The following is a 15,648-nucleotide window of genomic DNA, read 5'->3' as shown; positions in this document are numbered from 1 at the left end:
CCCCCCCCCCCCCACCCGAGTGCATGTTTCCATGAACATCTGCTGCCCTGCTCTCCTTGTCTGCTGTTTGTTTCAATAGAAAACAAAAAGAGGAGTGTGTGTGTCTGCATCTGAGAAAAACTTAAGAAATCACGAGGAGGAAAAATAAAAATAACTAATGGCTCTCAGTTGTCTGCCACTCAGTTCCCGCCGTTCGTTTTTAAAAGATTTGGATCATATGAACGTCACATCTGTAATTCTGAGATTGTGAATAAATTGTTTAATCCGATACGCCCTCGGTGAGACAACATGCTCCTGCTTGACTTGTACTCTCTAAATTAAACACATGAAAGGGCACTTTTTAAAAAAGTATTTATTGGTTTTTGAATTAACGACATTCAGTCTCTAAAACAATCCGTCCCCTTCCTTCACACAACAGTTATTTCTGTTGATAAATATCGTAAAGTTTCGTCTCCTTGCTCAAATTCACCATTTAAAAACCGTCTGGGACAGTCGTGGCTCGCTTCGATAAATAAATCAGACTGACAGTAGTTGTTACCGATGCTGGGACTGTCACTCTTAGAGAAAAGCTTGGCGGCTGCTTTATGCACATATTTATAAAATCTATTGTTTGAGAGTTTGTTCTGTTCTTTGAACACAACCAGCTTTCTTAGCACAAAGAAAAACACAATCCTCTTGTTTTTGGTATTCGTGTTAATAAAGACAAGCTAAACGCCTCATATTTAACCCTCAGAGGGTCTTGTGAGGAAAAATCAGCCACAGTTATTTTTATGTTTTTATTTACCGTTTTGATGTCAAACACTCATAAACTCCCAGTCACTTTACTAAAACAGACCCATTGACATCCATTATAAATAGATTTCTGAAAAGCATATTTGCCATTTCATATTGAATGCATTCCTTTCTGTTCCATTTTTCCCCTCTGCCCCTCCACTTTGGATTTTCATATTAGCCCACTAGGTGGCGCCAAATGCTGCTCCTCTGCAGCAGGAAGTCACTGCTGCAAACCGTTCATCTCTTCTGGCAAAGTTTTAATTTGGATGTAAAGAGCAAAAACACACTTGTGTTGTGCGCGTGTAAACATCTGGTACACAACAGTCGATCCACACGCAACCAGGCCATCGAGAGTCAGCTGCTCTGGGACAGACGTTACGTCCTAAAGTCCTCATGTTTATGATGGGAGAATATTCTGCCAGTGGTTTCTTGTGTTAACACAGACGTCACAGCAAGACGACTAAAAACAGGAGAAAAGGCAAATATTAATGTTTGTTTTCACTTATTGTGCAAAGCTTGATTATGTTTCCTATGTGCTTAAGTACGTACTCCAAAGACAAAACTAGAAACGTTTCCACACTTCTTTTTGTATTTCTGCAAACTGCATACTTCTTAGAAACCATCTTTTTTTAGGTGTTTTTGTTTCTAAATGTCCAACGCTTGTTTAATATCATAGGCTTCTGTCCAGGCTTGATCATGTTTGAGCTGCACTCTTCTGTGATGCACCAACCTGCTTGAAGGAAGAAAAAACAAAAGAAGAGGTTTTCATAAAGTTTTGCAAACTGCGAGGATGTTGCCTGTAAATCTGCTCAGCCACTCGTTCTGTCGCTTGAACGATCCGGTCTGTGAACTCTGATTCAGTGCAGTGGAGACTAATGAATGTGAAGGCCACGCTGAGAGAAAACCTCGTAATCAAAGCTGAACCGCTGACCGGACGCCGTGCTGCGAGCGGAGACGGCTTCTTATTTTCTACAATGGGAACAAAAAAGCAAATTATATTTTTCAGTCTTCAGTGGAGACTCATTTATACATTGCTCCTTTCTGCCCGTCGTGGGCACCATTTGTGGAGCTGTTCTGCCTAATGTACGACACAGGTGGGCAAATATTTTACTACTCGATGGTGAACTTTTAAAGAATGTAAGTTTAGATTTCCCTCCCCGTCAGTTCTTTAACATGAGTATCCTGCAGTGATGAGGGAGAGGGACTTCATCAGAAGCAAAATGGATTTCAGGTTCCTGAGTGAAACTCGGGCAGGTTTTCTTCTAAAGTGCTAAATGTGCCACCTTCGTGCTTCTTTATTGTAGTTTTGTGTAAAGCAGCTGCTACATCATCTATGTGCCATTAGAGAAGTTTTCATATACTGTATTTTCCAGACTATAAGTCACTTCGGAGTATAAGTCACATTTGTTTAGAAGAGTATTTCTCAAAGTGCAAGGGCAAACATTTAATCTGAAATAACAACACACAGAACATACCTGGGATCCTGAACACCATTAATTAACATAAGTCAACGAGTCCGACAAGCAAGTTACCGATAAATTCACCAGTCTCATTCCACATCACTGAATCCATTGAATCCTTCATCCTCGGTGTCACTTCTGAACCACTCAGCCAACTCTGAAGGAAGATGGGGGGGGTTAGCGGTAGAGGAACAACATATAGTTGTCAAAAGCCTAGAGGGCCCTCTCGCGGCTGCAAATGGTGATGTTTACTCTTTGGTTCATGTCAATATGAATGAACATTTAACACGTCAGCCAAAAACGGTGTCATGAATAGGAAAAATAAAGTCACTTTGGATTATAAATTGCACGACTGGCCAAACTATGAACAAAAAGTGTGACTTATAGTCCAGAAAATACGGTATGTGAATTGTTCTTTTTCAGTCTGTTAACGGTTGTAAAAATGATCATGTGAGCGCAGATGTTTTTCCATCCTTGTGACGTACAACAGATTTCAAGAGTGAAGGAGTTTATCTCTGGGATGATCACAGTCAAGAATTACATTTAATTTTCTGTAACTTTATTGGACTGTAAATATTCTCTCCAGGTCAACACCTCTGAGCTGTTAAAGTGGCTCTTCGTTTGCGGTTATGGCTGTAAAAAAGTGGTGAAAGTGAAAAGAGGTGTTTTATGTTTTCACCGTTTGTTGCTCGTTTTCCAACAGACTGTCGCACTGAGAAATACACACATCTGTTTTGAGTTGAAACCTTTTTCTGTGGCGATTTCTGAGCATTTGTCAATGTCAACGTGATCCCTTTAAAGCATTAGGTGTCCAAAGTGTGGCCTGAGGGCCATTTACGGCCCTTGGAATGATTTTGTGCGGCCCACAGCTGCAGTTTAAGGATGGTGTCATTTTGGACAGCAGGCTTACAAGGTTGATGCAGAGTTTCTGCAAATTAGTTGGTAATCTTTTTATATGTTTAGGTTTAACAGCAAAATAAATGAAAAACAATCTTAAAATGAGAAATATTAAGCTAAATACAAACTTTTGGCTATAATCTTTTGATTTTCACTTCATGGTACAAAGCAACAAAAACCTTTACTGATTTCTACCAGAAAGGAGACTTTTAGATAATGAAATAAAACATCTAAATATTAGTTGATAAAATAATCAAGAGGGAAATTGGATATTTTTAAATGAATATAATGTGGTATCATCTACATACGAGTTGATCAACTTTATCAAACCTTTGAATCTGTTGTGGCGACTGACAGCTGGGCGACTTTTCTGAACTTGCGTCAGCTTTTTGGGCCGTTCATGGTGCAAAAGACTGATTGACCCCTTTTAAAAGGAATTTTTTTTACATTTGTTGCTGAGAACAGACTAAAATGAACTTTCCAAATACATGAAAACAACAAACAGACCCAACAAATCAAATAATTTTTAATAAAACCAACTTTGTGTTTGAGGCTTTTAATGTTTTAGATTTACAACAATTTAACTTTCTCCACCAAAAGTAGTAAATTTGTTTTTTCTCCAAAATATTGTTCACGTTGAATTAAATTCACATTTTTGTGGCCCACAGGTCCTTTCAGCTTGATAGTTTTGGCCCACACCAAAAACCTTTGGACACCCATGTTTTAAGGCGTCATTTTGAGGCCACTTTTTGCAGAGACTAAATATCATTGGTATATTTCAAAGTTTGCTGTTTACAACCTGCCCAGCTTCTGCTTTTATTGTTTTAAGGTGCCTGAAATGAATAAAGTTGAAACTGCAGCTCATCCCTCCCCAATTATTCTGTTGAGAAGCGAGCCAACCTGGGCTTCCATATCAGTTCCAGTAGCAACAACGTACTGAAATTTGTTTTGCATCACTTTTATTAGTCTTTTTCACATGTTCAGAACATTTACCCTGATCACCATTTGAACCTTGTAAATTTGAGCTCCCATGTTCAAGTAATCACCAGAGTGGATAAATCTGTAGCTGCGTCACAGATGGATCCCTGCACAGTAAAAAGTATCTACTCTGAAGGAGGAGCTAAATAAATACCCCGTTAAATCAGTTTTAATTATTGCAATCAGCCACACGTCCTGTGGAGTGGATAAAAAAAAAAAAAGGAGAAATGCACCGACTGGTGTAAGATCAAGGAAAAAGCCGTGAAGAGCTGCTGGTGAGGACATTAGATAATCACTAGAAACAACTAGCTTTCTTAGAAGTTCTATTTTTAATGAACAATAATGTTATCATTACAACTGTACAGTCTTTTACAGAGAGGTACGTGTATAAACTGTACCGCACGTCGAGATGTCGACACACGAGGGGAATGTGATACCGGCGCACGTCATCTTCTTTACACAGCATTTATAAACGTCAGAGCCAACAGCGCTGCTGGACACGACAAACCTTTGTCCTTTTCCCATGTCCTTAACGTGTAACAAACAAGTGATGCACAGAAGCTTTACCAGCACCGTCAGGTCATTGAAAGCACTACAGGTTAATTTCCAGTCCCAACTTTTCAGGGTTTAGGTCAGGTTTTGATAAAAAACAACAACAAAAAAACGGATCTTTTGTTTGTTCTGCTGTATTTACAACACAACTAAGGAGTGCTAGTTAAGAAAGAAAAAAAACCTTCTGGATCAAAATTGTCACAGGTTGTAAAAGTAGCTCCATTACCAAAACTGATATTTTCACCATTGCTTGGTCAACAAAACAAACACAATCGAGGCATTTCCAGAAGTTGACGAATTGCAGCAGAATGCCACTGGTGCCACAGTCAGCTGATTTATGACAAGTCAGTAGGCCCGGGATCATTGCAGGGACTGAAACTTTGAGAGCGTGAGGGATCGTTCCCCCTCATTCTGTCCGACTGCAGTCTGCTGGTATCCAACAACACATTAATGGTAAGCAAAACAAGAACACACAGTTCTGACAGTGGGAGCAGTCACATCTTGGCTGATGAAACCATTTTAAAGAGGCTATGGTGGCATTCACAGAGCGGAAACATTTTTGAAGTCACAAGCTCCAAACGGTCTTCAAGCGTCTACACCAAGAGACTGAAGGAGGCAAACATTGAAAACTGGAAGTCCAGCTCGCCTTCGTGTGTCGCAAACATGCGGTTTTTAAGATAATCAGCAATCCAGCCAGCTAACAAACCAAACTCATCATCATCCTCCTCGACTTTGTTGGGCCACATAAATATCATTAAGAACTGTTAGCAGCAACAAGGCACTGAAGGGATCCCAGGAAACGGCTGCAACAGATTAAACAAACAAAAAATGGGTTCAAAGGTAGGAAAAAAATAAAGTCCAGATACTGTAGCCAAGCAGAGATAATGACAGGAACTTTAGTACAAGTGAACATCATGTAAGTACTGTAGTTAATACTCTAGTGCTCAAGGCAGCAGTAGAAATAAAATATGGCCAAGTGCAGGAAATGCTTTCGTATTCATCTCAAAAGTTATTTTTTTTCTACTCTCGTCCGGTTCGAGCGGCACCTGTGCAAGAATCTGTATGAACACATTACTTCAGAATTCACTGAGCAAGAAATGTAAAAAAAAAAAAAAATTAAGACAAAAACTGGGAGTGCAGATGTTGGTGCACAAAGATGGACTTCACTGCTCTTTGGCAGTGAGGGGTTCAGTCTCTGAGGAGTCTCCCTGTGGAAACACTACATAAAACAGCTTCTGGCCCCGGTACGTCACTTTTTCTGCAACACAAACGAGAGGAGGCACAGCCAGAGTTATCATCTGCCGACACGACACACCAAGAAGATTGTACGTGTTGTGAAGTGGCAGACACTCACCGACGAGCATGTAAATCCACTTGGGTTTGTCTTTCCACTGAACGCCGATAAAGAAAACGGGGACTCCGGTCAGCATGATGACCATCCCAAGACCACAGACCACAGGCTCGGAGTACAAACTGAAGCCCAGCAGGACGGCCCAGAAGACCAGGTAGCTGATCGGGACCAGGATGTTAACCTGCCAAAAAAACAAACAAAAAAAAAAAAAACATGTTTCATCTAACTCTAGCCTCTTCTGTATTTTTTGAAAATTTAAATGTTTTATACAGGAAAATCCTACAAGAAAACAGTTTTATTCAAATATTAAAAGACCATGCATTTAAAAAAATCTATTTGTTGGACACTTCACCACTTGCTCTTGTCAAGGGCGGACGCTTTTCCCCTCCTCTCCCTCCTCCGCTTTGCTTTGCTCTGTCCCGTCTGTGAAACTGCTTCAGAGCCTCTCTCTACATACTTTATCTCCGAACCGTCCCTGCAGAATGTCTGCGTCGTTATATGCCTATGTGCGGGGCGTTTTTTTTTTTTTATAATTTCAGGCTATTTTTCTTCGGCCAAGGAATGAGCGTCTGTTAGGATTTTTTTTTGCCTCCAAATCCAACATGTGTCACTTTCATTAGTTCTTTGTCTAAACGGGTCTCACTTGTAAGTGAGTCCTCGAGGCTCAATGTGACTTATCTGTATAAATAAAGATTGAATGAATGAACTAGCATTGTTTTTCCTATCTTGCATGTGCAGTACAGTGATCCCTCACCTACTGTGTGATAGGTGAAAATCTGTGAAGTAGTGGCGTTATATTTTTTATATATATATTTTAAGTCTTTATAAACCCTTCTCCCACTTCTACAAACCTTTCCCACTCACTTATTAACCTTTGCCTGTAAATGAATGTAGTGGAGGACCTGAAATTTCAACCAGACATAGCGCGCGTTCAATAAGCTTTATTTTGAAAAGATGTGGGAGTCAGCACACGTCTGTAGAAACGCACTGGAAAGTTTTGCAAAGTGAAACAGGAAAATCCAGGGTCAGGATGAGGGGATCAGTCAGGAGCATGAGATGATCGCTGGACGTTTAGTTGCAGAAGGCTTTCAATAATCTGGTGCTGGATAGAGAACAGGGTTACATGCTACAGCCACCAGGTGAGAAGAATTATGCTGATCACAGCAGAGCAGGTGGGCGTGGTGAACAGACGGGCAGGAATCATGACATTCCCACTCTCTCATAAACTCTTCATATGCTCAAACACTTTGGCCATGGCGATGATGACAATACGATGGAAGTACAATACACACAATATAAAAAACTGGGTTTAAAAAACCTGCGATACAGTGACGCTGCAAGAAGTGAACCGTGATATAGCGAGGGACGACCGTATTGTGTTTTAACACACCTGACATGAAACATATTTATGACACTAGGGGGTGTAAAAATACAAACTTGGTTCCAACTTAAGTTATTGAATTAGGATAAAACAAAACATGATATTTAGTAATAGAAATAAAATGATCAAATCCCATTTAAAATTGACAATATTGAAATTCAGAGTTAATGAAATAAAACTTTTGGTTGTCGTTATTGATTAGAAGCTGACATGAAATCTCATGCAAATTACTCAAGAATAAAAATAGGAAAATCAGTTGCATTACTGTATAAAGTAAAAGAGGTTTTAAATGACAAAGCTCTGTATATATTGTATAATGTAATGATTTTTCCATATTTAATCTACTGTATTGAAGTTTGGAGAAAAGCATGCAAAACATTTACAAATCCTATTTTTATTTTTACAAAAAAAGAGCTATAAGAATTATTAGTAGGAAGTGCTATGGTCACCCAACAAGTATATTATTTCATCAGTTGAAATTATTAAAATTTTATGATTTGGCTGAATATAGTATTTTACAAGTCATGTATAAAGCTCATAAAAATTATTACCTCCAATTAGAATTTGTTTTAAAAAATAAAACATTATAACCTTAAGTGAATGGAAATGTTTGTAAAACCTCCATTTAGAACTAGTCTGAAGGAGCTGCGTTGTAGTTCAGGGAATAGGATTATGGAATTGCCTCAATAATCACCATAAAGATTTTTAAAACAATTTATATGTTTAAAAAGATGATTAAGTTAAAGTTGTTGGGAAAGTATGATACCATGTGAAGGATGCCTAATATTTTTGTTTGTTCTTTCTGCACCCTTTTCATTCAGCTTTTTACTTGAATTTATTTTGTTTCTTTTAAATTAATGAATAACTGAATAAAAAAATGAAAGAATACAATAAAATAAAAATACAATGCTCGTCTCTCGATGGTTGGTAAGGTCTGATAGCTTTTGATGGAGCCTAAACAACGTGACTGAAATCTTCACAACACACAAGACTGTGCTTCAGTGAGAACAATGATTAAACATTTAAGTCCCTTTTTGCATAAACTAATTATTTAACTAACCATCAGTTAGATTTACGTGAAAGGAGCTATTAGAGTGCATTTATCAATTATCTTATTGGTTTAAATGATCTATACTGATTCAAGACAAAAACTGAAACAACCCAGTTTTTACATTTTTGTCCCCTACTTACCTGTTAAGCTCTTTAAAACATCAGCTTCATTAATTATGTTTTTAATAATTCTATATCTAAATATCTCCTGCCATTTGCATTTGTCATGAACTTGACAGTTAAATAATGTTTGCATCCTAAATCCCACGAGTACCTTGATGGGTCTGGCCAGGCTGGGTCTGGTCTTGCGCAGGTAGAGCAGAGCGGCGATGGTGACCCCGTAGGACAGGTAGTTGATGAAGGACACGTAGTTGATCAGATTGTGCGTCTCTCCAATGCACAGGATGAGTATTGTGGCGATGCACTGTGGGGCAGGCAGGCAGGTAAAAGCATGTGAATTAGACGCATCAGTGGCGTTCATTCAGTGAAACACTAACGCATGTTCACGTGTTGGAGGTGACAGAGCAGCACCTACACAGAGCAGCAGGGCAGGGATAGGGGTGCAGTTTTTAAGGTGGATCATAGCCAGCAGATACGGCAGGTGACCCTCTCTGGCCCCTGAGAAACACAACCTGCAGACAGAAACACTTCATGGTTCAAAACCTGCATGTTAGGAGGTTTGAAGCATTTGTCAACGATTGCAGATCATTTAAGATGTGGCATGCTGGATGCAGCCAGGCGTACCTGGACGAGGTGAACAGATACCCATTGATCCCTCCGAACGTGGACAAGGCCACAGAGATCGGCATGACCCAGGAAAACATGCCGAGCAGCTTCTGCCCAAAAGTCTGGAACAACAACAGGTTACTGACCGAGTGCTCGTCTCCAGAGCAAGATATTAAAAAAAGATGAAAAACTTTCATTGAAAGCTTTATTTATTTTAAGAACACTGCAGCTGCACATCTTCATGGTTAGCTGAGGTGCGCCTCATGACAGGGCTGTCACCTTCAGGAGGTCTGACATAATAAAGCATCCCTTCAGTGGGATGGAGAACATCTCACCACTGCCACAGCGTTGGAGGCGAGCAGCTCCTCTGGGGTCATGGAGGTGAAGTAGGCGATGTTGGTCATGGTGTAGACCAGCGTCACCAGTGGGATAGAGATGTAGATAGCAAGGGGCAGGTTTCTAAGAAGAAAACATAACATTTAAAAGCTGCAATTATGTTTTTGTGAAAAATCTATCCAAAGGAAGTGATTAGTTCTGAGCTCCAATTTGTACGTCTGTGTTTTCGCTCGTGCGCGTCAAACCTGCGTGGATTCACGACCTCCTCTGTAACGTAGTTGAGGAAATTCCAGCCGCTGTACGCAAAGGAGGCTTGGAGGAAGGCCAGCGCTATCTGTCCAACTGAGGGGTCCTGACTGAACTCGAAGGCCACACTGGGCTGCAGGGCATCGTAGTGACCTGGACACAGATGGAAGAGCGGCACAGATCAAACCAATGGATCGTCGGCTCATTTCCAATATTAGCTAAAGAACTCGCAACTGGATCATTCCATCCATTAACTCAGTGATTGAGAAATACAGATGTAGAAAGTTTTTAATCAATCAGCGTTGCAAGCATAAACCAACCCTCACGGTTACTTTACGATCTTCATTAATGCAGTTTTTCCCTGTTTGTGCAGTTCATTCAGACAAAACTATAAAGAAGGACAGAAACAACCCAAGCAGCTCCTGTCACTCAGGAATACTTGTGCGTTTACTCACCCTTAAAGATCTGGACGAGTCCGACGACTATGATGAGCCCTAGAGCGAGGAGTTTCCCTACTGTGAAGATATCCTGAATCCTCGTGGCCCAGCGCACACTGGAGCAGTTCACCCAGGTCAGGAACACTGAACGCACACACGCAGAGAAACGACGTTCGTAAAGTAATAAAATATAAACATGTTATTAGATTTGTGTTTCATACAAAGCACAGATGGATTCAACAGAAGTTGAGCCCATTAACTCCAGGGTTATCGTCAGAACCAAAACTTTCTTTCTGTGTTGAAGAGAAAACCTGAGAACAAGCTGCAAGTTTCTTTATGGACCTCAGTCTATAATACAGACAACTGCCGGAGACGCTCAGTCCGGCCTCATTCACCAAATCCACTATCAGCTGCTGAAGAAAACACGTTTGTTTTGATAGAAAATAAAAACATTGGAGGATAAATCGTTCTGAAAATTATCAAAGTTTATGCTCAATAATCCAGATAAAAAAAAATAAAAAATCCAAGTTCAGTCAGGTCCTCTGGATGGTTTCTTTTTTGTTGAGACGATTCATCCTTCATCCAAAGGACTTAGTCAGGAGCCACAAACTCAGTCCCACATTTCTTCTAAAATACTTCATCAGTTCGAGGAGCCACCAAAAAAAAAAAAAAACTCCGTCCCACAGTCGACGGGGGAGAGGGCGGGCCCCAGAAACCATCTTATCACCAGCAAACTGGTTGGTCCACTATGGGAGTGTGCTGCTTGTGGGACTGAATTTGTTCGTGGCTCCTCAGATTGATGAAGTCCTTTGGATGAAGGATGAAACGTCTCAACAAAAGAAACCATCCAGATGACCTGACAAAAATATTTTGGGTTTTGAAAATTAATTTATGTACAAGTCAGTGTTCCAAAGTTTTTATTGATGTGGAATCTGCACAATATTTTAAAACCTTATTTTCTAAAAATAAAAGCAGTTCCCCTGTAACCAAGATCCAACGGCAGATGTTTAGAAGTTGTTAATCACGTTACCGTCATTCAACACTCATTTGTCTGCAACTTCTGTGTCCAACAAAATACTACGGCTCTGATATAACAAGAGCACCACATACGGCACATTATACGCCCATCAACAAACCATTATACAGCAATCTATAGCACTGGCCCAGACAAACAAAGACCTTGCATAAACTTTGACCTTTATCTTAGAGCTGGGGTCATGAAGAAGATTATACCTCAATCTGTAGAGTGGTTGTACAAATGTGCATTATGGCAAAACAAATAAAATTAAAATCTTGTTTTAACGTTGACCTTAATTTGTGACCTTGACCCTGAGGTGATGAAAAGTGCACACTACACTCCGTCTAGTGATGATGCATTTGTGTATGAAGTTCTGTTAAATGATCTTGAGCAGATTAAACTTTACGGGAAGCACAATAGGACATTTCTGGATGGACAGAGACGTGTGGATCATTCAGATGATGAGAAGGGACTGAAAATTTTGTCTTACTGTGTTGTTACATAAAATGGGTTAAGAGTTACTAATATTATGAGAATAGAAAATTGTTCTAATTAGAGGTGATAAAAAGTAAAGGTTGCATTAAATATTTTACAACTTCAATAGTTTAAATTATCACATTTAATTTTAGTAAATTCAGTTTAAGGCGTTTGCGTTTTCTAATGCATTTCCATCACAATAAAATTTTTTTTTTTAAAAACATGAGAAACTTATAAATTTAAGTTTAAATCCAAGTTTGATTTTCTAATGATTGATGACTTCAGTGAAGTTTTGCTTTAAAATCATAAGGGAGTGTGAAACAACAAACTCCTGTAAACAAGTACAGGTAGTTCTTTTAAATAAATGAATAAATAAATAAATAAATAAATTTACGCTGCTGTCCTTTTAAAACTGTGCCAAGAATAAAATAATGAACTGAATTAAATTTAAAAAAGACAAGCGACACAAAGGCTTTAAAGTTCAGTTTTGGGGGACTGAAGGATGTAAGCACTTTAGTCCGTACACCGACAAGAGGTTTGTGTTTGTCGTGAACATTTTGTTCAAGGTACCTACTACAAGCTGACAAGAAGAACTCTGTTTTACTAAAAATGATGTTCCCACAGCTGCAGCAGTCAGACTCGAGGGGATTTATTTTAATTCAACTTCTTCTGTCTTTGGACTTGCTCTCCTCACAAGCTTTATTATAATACATAAAAAAAAACTAGTCTTTATTATTTATTTATTTTTTTTTTTTTTACATATAACAGCAGAAAAACATGAAAATATCAGCTTCATCTGAGAAAATAAGCAAACAAGTAATGATTTTTGTACCAGTTTGTTCCCATAATGTCAATAGGAAACCATCCAATATATACAAACAGCTACAAATGCAGCTGTAAAGCTTGGGAGGGGTTTAACTTCCCAAAAAGGTCATTACATTTACACATTTCACACTGCTCACGTATCAGAAATATTAAGACTGAACGGCTTCAGCAACAACAGACAGATTTAATCTCTTGAGTGACACACAGTGTATTTATGAGTTCGTACAGCCCCCAACAGACTCCCAGTTTGTGAATGGCACCGTAACAAGGACTGGCCCACTTCAAAGCATTCATGTGGCCCGACAACCGCCCTCAAGCTAAACTGAAGGTTTATGAGTGAGCTACAAATCCAGTGGAACGTGTCAGCTGGACTAAGAAGTACAGAGAGGAAATATAGAAAGACAAGGTTATTAAACTGCATCATGCTCACAACACAAACTTATTGCACCTTAAGACGTGTAACAAAGGTGAATACTGTTTGTAGCTTCAAGAGATGATACGTGAAGCTGTCAGTTTCTGGTAAACATCTGCCTTATTTCATACAAATGTCCATTTCACAGGCAAGTCTCTAAATCAATACAGCCTTCACTTGTGATCCTGAAAACTTTGATCTTGTCCAAAATTTCTGCACGATATCCAACAAGGAGGACATTTAATCTGCACATGTATCCCGCTCTGCAGGATTCTGCTGTGGCATCAGACCAGTGACGGTGATGAGGGCAGGCTGGTAAAACGCATTCACGACTCAAACAGGACCTGTAACATCCCGTTTGCTGCTCAGTTGAATGTGTGAAGTTTGAAACATTTTATTTAATAAAAGCAGGTAACAGACCTAACTGCAAGTCGTCTCTGGAGATTCTTCTATGGATGCATTTTTAGCAGCAGGTGTGAAGAAATGTGCTCGACTTTTTAATCTGTGGTGAACTCAAAACAGGACCAATTATGATTTCAGCTCTAAACAGCATTCCAAGTTATGGGTTGGAGAGCAAGAAGCTCATTTCTGGTCAGTTGTGCATTATTGAGTCACTCCTTTTTAAACAGGTCTCCACATTTCCCATGTACTCCCTCACCTTTAACAACACGGTGTCCTACAGGAGCCGCCTGGCACCGTGTGTTTAGACATACAGACGGCAGGTCATCCATCACCAGAACAAGTCTGCCCTCCCACCACAGAAACCTTCTTCCGCTGACACACACACACACACACACACACACGTGAATTGTTGGCAGGAGGATTTGGTGGCACTGGGCAGAGCTTTTTCTGCTCTACAGCACCGCTGCGTTTTATACTCAGTTACTCTGTGGGTGCTACATGCATTTCCGTTCTTGTGTTCCTGTGAACACCCCCCCCGTCCCCTAAAATGCCACCCTCAACTTTCCTCTGCTTTAACCCTGACAGGAAGGAGGTGCCAGTGGCTTTGAATGTGACAGTGCAGGTAAATCTGTGTCCCGCCATCACCGCTTCTATTGAAGACTGCCCTCAGCACCAGAATACTAAACTAATTGCTGCTTTTAGTCTTAATGGATTCTGATCCAAACTCCGTGCAGATTTATTTGAGGCTTTAACCTCGAAACACCCCCTCCTGGTTCAGGATGTGGTCACTGGAGTTACTGAATTGACAATAATTGACACCAAGTCCAGTTGGTCCAGCCAGCATCTTAAAACCTTCGGACCCTGCAGGTATTACATGAAACCCATTATTAAAACAATTATTTCTCTAAAAACAACAACACCCTGTACAAAAGTATCGTGTCATATAATGTTCTTACTGTGCTGATGAGAATATTTGTCGCAATACAAATATTTTGTCTTAGAACAACAATTTGCCTCACTTCTTTACCAAAAGAAGAGATTTTAACTTTGTTGACAAGTTCATAATTTGCAGTTCAAGGCATTTTGAGGAAATCCAGTAATAAATAACTCTGCTGGAAAGCAAACGGCAAAGTTGCACCATCTGAAACTGAGAACTCAGGTTTTCCATCTATTGATGTCAGAAGGCCGATGGAAAACTCGGCCCTCACAGCTAAACCCAGCAGCTTTAGTGCAGAAGGTTTCCAGGATTAAAATAAACTTTGTGGTTGACCTGCATACTGGAGGTGTACATTGTTAAATAGCTGAAACGGCTTCAGTTTCACAGAACTAACTCTGATTTAGGTTAGGCCACCAGGGCTCAGCCCTCTGTCAACCAGGACCCATTGTTGAAGAGGCCTTCGCTGGCCCGCTAAATCCCAGAAACAGTCAGTCAGATGCTGAGGCAGCACCCGCCTGTCCTCCAGTTTTAGTGAGACGTTGGCAGAGCTAGTCTGACAGACATGTTGGACCAACTTAAGAGAATTAAGCCCAGGATTTATTCCTGAGAAGGTCCACACAGACGTGCACACATTAATGGTATATAGCACCTTTCTATCTGATCAAGATACTCAAAGTACTTTACACTACAATCTGTGCCCTCATTTACCCGTTCATACAGCACTCTACTAGATCAATACAAAGAATAATCAGTGCTTTATCACATTCATACACCCATGGGACACACATCGGAGGCTATGAGGGGTTCCGTGGCTTGCCCAGCACGTGACAGCTGGTGTAATCGAACCCCCAACTCTTGCATTGGAGGACGACTGCTCTAACCACTCAGCCACAGGCACCCCAAGAGCATAAGGGCAAAGCAATCACAAATTCCACTAAACGTTGCAAAGACCTATACACCATGACATATGAAGACAGTTCTTTAGCAAAATAATTTAAATGTATTGTGTTTACGAGAAAAAGAGTTAAAGTTTAGAGCGCTTGTTGTGATTTTAGTTATTGTACGAATTTGACATGTCAAATATGTTATACTGCAAGTGTACTTCTGAAGTCTTAAATGCAAATCCGAAGTTATTTCCTTTTCTTTTCTTTTTTTTTTTTTGAGTCACTTATAAAGTAAACTAATCCATGAGCCTGTCACGATAACCAATTTTGCTGGGCGATTAATTGTCTCAGAAATTGAAATAAAAAATAATATTGTTTGAAATTTAACAAGAATTAGGAATATCCTGATGCATGCTCAATAATCCAGGTAGAAAAATCTAAAAAAGTTAAATCTGGTCCTCTGGACATTCAAAAAAACCCAAAACAAAGCAAAACAACAAAAAAT

At 39.7% G+C, this 15,648-nt stretch overlaps 1 protein-coding gene across 1 annotated transcript in view; it reads right to left on the bottom strand.

The window, feature by feature from the left end:
- Positions 1–4,549: 4,549 nt before the first annotated feature.
- The window catches only part of slc7a10a (solute carrier family 7 member 10a), a 31,506-nt gene continuing 20,407 nt past the window's right edge, over positions 4,550–15,648 (bottom strand). Inside the window, 8 exon segments of the mRNA XM_037691227.1 lie at positions 4,550–5,919; positions 6,016–6,193; positions 8,718–8,867; positions 8,979–9,075; positions 9,188–9,291; positions 9,505–9,628; positions 9,751–9,904; positions 10,207–10,332. Coding sequence (XP_037547155.1) covers positions 5,825–5,919; positions 6,016–6,193; positions 8,718–8,867; positions 8,979–9,075; positions 9,188–9,291; positions 9,505–9,628; positions 9,751–9,904; positions 10,207–10,332 — 1,028 coding nt within the window. The 3' untranslated portion in view covers positions 4,550–5,824.

The sequence above is a fragment of the Nematolebias whitei genome, chromosome 2 (genome assembly GCF_014905685.2).
Source record: "Nematolebias whitei isolate Nwh7 chromosome 2, NemWhi1, whole genome shotgun sequence".
In the NCBI taxonomy this organism is placed as follows: Eukaryota; Metazoa; Chordata; class Actinopteri; order Cyprinodontiformes; family Rivulidae; genus Nematolebias; species Nematolebias whitei.
Note: the sequence above shows the minus strand (reverse complement) of the source record. Positions and strands in the feature narration are given on the sequence as shown.